Here is a 4,608-nt window from a genome sequence, read left to right on the forward strand (position 1 = left end):
AAGAACAGATGTACAGTATCTATTTGATAGTCATTCTGTAAAAATAAAATACAATATTTCCTCGTTTACCATGAAAATCTACTGCGGCAATTTACCCTACACATTGTATTAATTGAAAACTAATGTTGGTTAGCCTATATTTTTTTATTCAAATTAAATAAGTCTAATACATTTAATTCAAATTGCACAAAAATGGTATTCTATGTTGACATGAAACATTTTATGATGTACACTCCATTATTACAAGCATACAAGTATTTTACATTAATTCATTACAAGCCTTTGACGATTTTCAATGTTCCTAATGTTCGTTATTTAATTGGTGGCGGAAATAGAGAATCTAGACGCAGAACCTAGAAGCAGTTGTCTGGTATCAGAACCATAACAATGAGAGATCAGTTAATCTACTCGTAAATTGTTATGGGTTTTTCATTGGAATCAAGATTATTTTAGCAAGCAGGTGCATGTAATTTCCCATTATTATCGTTTTAAGAAAACCAGCGCTAATACACTGCAGTTCAAGTTGTTTGTTGCAATTTGCCAATCATTTTTATGCTGATCATATGGTTAATGGATAAATGTATGTATATGGAACATAGATTAAATACTCAAATATTAGATACAAGTTTAGCAAAATCGCACAATTTTTCCAGTTAGTATTAATTGGGAATTTATCAATCAGTATTCAAAAGAGGATTTGGGCACCCACTCTTGCTCTGATGCAAATGATTCATTAATAGTCACCAAGGTTTCGGCAGCTGCCTTCCTCGGGGTGTCATTACCAACCCATAAGCAAATGCATTAACATTAGGAAATGAAAAACATGACATTTCAAATTCATATCTTTCAAATTCCAAAGATGATCTGCATTCTCTCTCAAGGTGAGCATGTAGGCCTGGGTTCCATTGCCATGGCAGCAGATGGGTCATTACCATACCTCAGTATCTCACCTCCACCACACATCCCTGATGACCTTACACTGCGTTGCAAGCTAAACCTGCCTTCAACACTCATACACACTGCGAATGTTCATTCACTCTGAATAACACAATCAGTGTGTTGATTCTTTTCTGAGTGTAGGTATGTCTCTATCTGTGTGTGTTCGTGTGTGTGTGTGCTCGTGTGTGTGTGTGTGGTGTGTGAGTGTGAGTGTGCGTGCACAGTAGGTGCATGCATGTGTGGATGCATGCTTGCGTGTATGTGCATGTGACAGAGAGCGAGAGACAAGACTATGCAACCACATTTCGAAATAGCCTCAATGTAAAGATATACTGGGAAAATTGGTTTTCATGTTTACCTTTCTCACAGTGTTTATAAAATATATGCAAATATGCAAATGTTTATGAAAGAGGAAAGGAAGAGGAAACAAATCATATTTACTACATTTTAAAGTGATCTAATCCTTTTCCCACTGTGACACACAAATATTTTGTGTAAAACACAGTATGCTTACTTTTTTCCGGGTTATGACGACCTTTGCTGGATTAAGTAAATGCAGGTTTGGCACTGCTACAAAGAGCTTCATTCAGGATAACAAATTGAATTAGGTAATATCCATTAATACCACTACAGCAGGAAGAAGAGAATGTGCTCTTAAACATAATTACCTTCAATTTTCAGCCATTCAACATCCACAGACCAGGATGCACCCCAGAGAAATTCATCACCACAGATAAATACACAATTTGTCTGGTGTTGACTCTCCATACAGCCAAACATCACCTCACCTTTCTATTTCCACTGCTTACCTGTTAAATATCTTCTTAACAAATCTTCACATAATATTTTTTCTTGAGGTATTTACTACTCTATAACCTAATATCAACTCATTAGGTTGTTTCTATTAAATGTTTAAATGTGTCATACCCAGCCAGATGATGAGGTGTTGCCTCATCAACTGCAAAATCAATGTCACGCTTTCTCTTTCCTCTATCTGTTTCCAAGCATATCAAATTGATATAACCTTCCACTAACATTTTATCAGAATGTTTTCAGTGGTGCTTTTCATAACACCTAATCCTATGAAACAAGGTAACCCCCATAACCTGGGCAGGCTTACTCTGCGATCCTGTTTACCAAGGATCTAAACACATCCAAAACATACAGGAGGCTTTCCAACACACACCAGCAGTATCCTACGCTCAACACTGTGACGCTGTTTTATGTTTGGGTACTTGGAAACATAGAATTTCCATTCAGTCAAACTCCAACAAGTGTAAGATAGCCTGTCACACCCTAATCTGTTTCACCTGTCTTGTGCTTGTCTCAACCACCCTCCAGGTGTCGCCCATTTCCCCCATTATCCCCTGTGCATATATACCTGTTTTTTCTGTTTGTCTGTTGCCAGCTCGTCTTGTCTCATCAAGCCTACCAGTGGGTTTCCCATACTTCTGTTTTCGCTCTAGTCACTGTTTTCTAGTTTTCCTGGTTTTGACCATTCTGCCTGCCCTGACCCTGAGCCTGCCTGCCGTTCTGTACCTTTCGGACTCTGCTCTGGATTACTGACCTCTGCCTGCCCTTGACCTGTTACTTGCCTGCCCGTTGTTGTAATAAACTTTTGTTACTTTGAAGTGTCTGCATCTGGGTCTTATCCTGAGGTCTGATAATAGCCTACAGTAAGAAAATACCTTTTAGTCTTATTAGTGATAATTTGATCCCTGATTTGATAAGATACAACATGTACAGTACAGACATTGGGATAAAAGGGGTTTTATTTAAACATTTTCTATATCAAAATACAAGAAAAGTCTTTGAAATAATAAAAACCTTGCTCCGCAGATCATAGGGATCTCTATTTCCGCATATTTCCTTTGTAATTCTCAGAATAAAGTGAAACAGCTGATCAAAAAAGAGACCTTGTGGTCTACATCATCCAGAGATTCAAAAACAGTAGAAGTCAACATCCTGCAAGAGAGAACAAATGTAACAATGATCAAAACTACAACAATAAGTAATACTTCTGGAACTGTTGATCACCTGTGACTATGCAGCTACTGAGCGAGAAGACAAATGAATGGAGACAAACAACATGTTGTTGGTAGCTATAGTGTTGAATGCGTGGAAGTTGAGGTAATACTCACGGCCGTAGGGATCTCCACAGTATCAGTATCCTTCTTAAATTTGGTAGTCTCCTTCACCAGGTTGCTGGGGAAGTAGCCGAGGATGCCCATCTGGTCCACATAACGCTCACTGTAAACCTGCCAGAGAGAGGAACATGGTGCTAGATAAATGTGCTAAGGTGTTTCATCATGACAGAAAAAAAAACAGATCATGGGGCAGGTTTAGGAAGAACAGAATAGATGCATTTGTGTGATCGAGTCACATATCTGTGAGTTTCTGCCTGAATCTCACACATTCCACAGCTCGAAACGCTAAAGAAATGTGACAGGCACAGCAACATGCACCTCAACAGTTTTCCACCTCACTACCAACAAAGATGGGGCATATAATCAACTGATTTGGTTGGTTCATGGATCATGTGGAATAATTTCACTAGGTTCTTTACATTTCAACATGAATTGATGTAAAACGGTTTGCATGGACCATTTTCTAAAAACATATTTGAATCGTGATGAAAATGTTCCTGTAACTCTGGAAACAAACCAGTCATCACAGAACGTACACTTCCAGACCAGAAGACTCCAGTGCCCTCCTCTGGTGTGAGTTTGGAGTACACGTAGATCATCTGGCCCTTCTTGATGTTGATGAATCTGCAGTCAGGAGCAGTGAAGTCATCCAGACCCACGGCCATAGAGAGAGCATCTGAGAGGGAACAACAACAAAAACAACATGAAAGCAAATGACCTACAGTATATAAAATAAAACATTGACTGTGCACTCTTGTCAAATCACATATAAAGCCAGCATTGACTGGATTGATTGATGGGTGCATGGTATTGTCACACCCCTCAAAAAATCCAGAATGTCTGAATAGAGAGCACAAATCCATACTCCCCAACAATGGTCTTCTGATCGGTAAGGTGCATACAAATCTACTGTACTCACATGAGCACTCCTCATCTGCACAGATTTTGCTGTTTGCCAGTTTGTCCATAAGAACAGCACTGGTGGTGGTCTGGTCCAGAAATCCCAAGGAGAGGAGCAGGAGAGCGAAATGCAGTGGATGGTTCATCCTGAAGACTGTGTGAGAAAGTGAGTGTACTGACTGAGTGCGAAATAACTCACTACTGTAAACTTCCCCACACTTCTTCTCCTGTGTCTGAATGGGCAGAACCCCTACATCACAGCCATTCTGACCAATCAGAGTAGACTGGCTCCACATTCCACATTCCACATTCCCCCCCAAAAAAGAAAACAAGTGGGCTGCAAGTTTTATGGGAAAAACCAAAACCCTGCAGTGAGCTCTTATTAAAAACAGACACAGATATTTGTATGTTTTCTTGTTTGTTATTTTTATGTTTGGCAACATGCAGCTGCCTCACCAGGTATCTAATTAGTGCTTATTAGACATTTGAGATTTGAGTATGATTCAACCACATCCACTTGATTTCTCCAGAGTTCCTAAATCAGAGGGTGTTCAGGAAATCACTGCATGTAGGGAATATATTATTTCTGCCCTTCATTTCCACTAGTTCCATTTAGGCTAAT

At 39.3% G+C, this 4,608-nt stretch overlaps 1 protein-coding gene across 1 annotated transcript; it reads right to left on the reverse strand.

Moving 5' to 3' along the window:
* Nucleotides 1-2,695: 2,695 nt before the first annotated feature.
* On the reverse strand, nucleotides 2,696-4,185 carry mia (MIA SH3 domain containing). Its single transcript, XM_084153332.1, has 4 exons — nucleotides 4,006-4,185; nucleotides 3,623-3,762; nucleotides 3,081-3,197; nucleotides 2,696-2,904 (listed from the first exon to the last, which is right to left on the reverse strand). Exons 1-4 carry the CDS (start codon nucleotides 4,130-4,132, stop codon nucleotides 2,881-2,883), a joined length of 408 nt encoding a protein of 135 aa, XP_084009458.1. The 5' UTR covers nucleotides 4,133-4,185; the 3' UTR covers nucleotides 2,696-2,880.
* Nucleotides 4,186-4,608: the final 423 nt, after the last annotated feature.

This window comes from Coregonus lavaretus, assembly GCF_964263955.1.
Source record: "Coregonus lavaretus genome assembly, chromosome: 36".
NCBI classification, from domain to species: Eukaryota; Metazoa; Chordata; class Actinopteri; order Salmoniformes; family Salmonidae; genus Coregonus; species Coregonus lavaretus.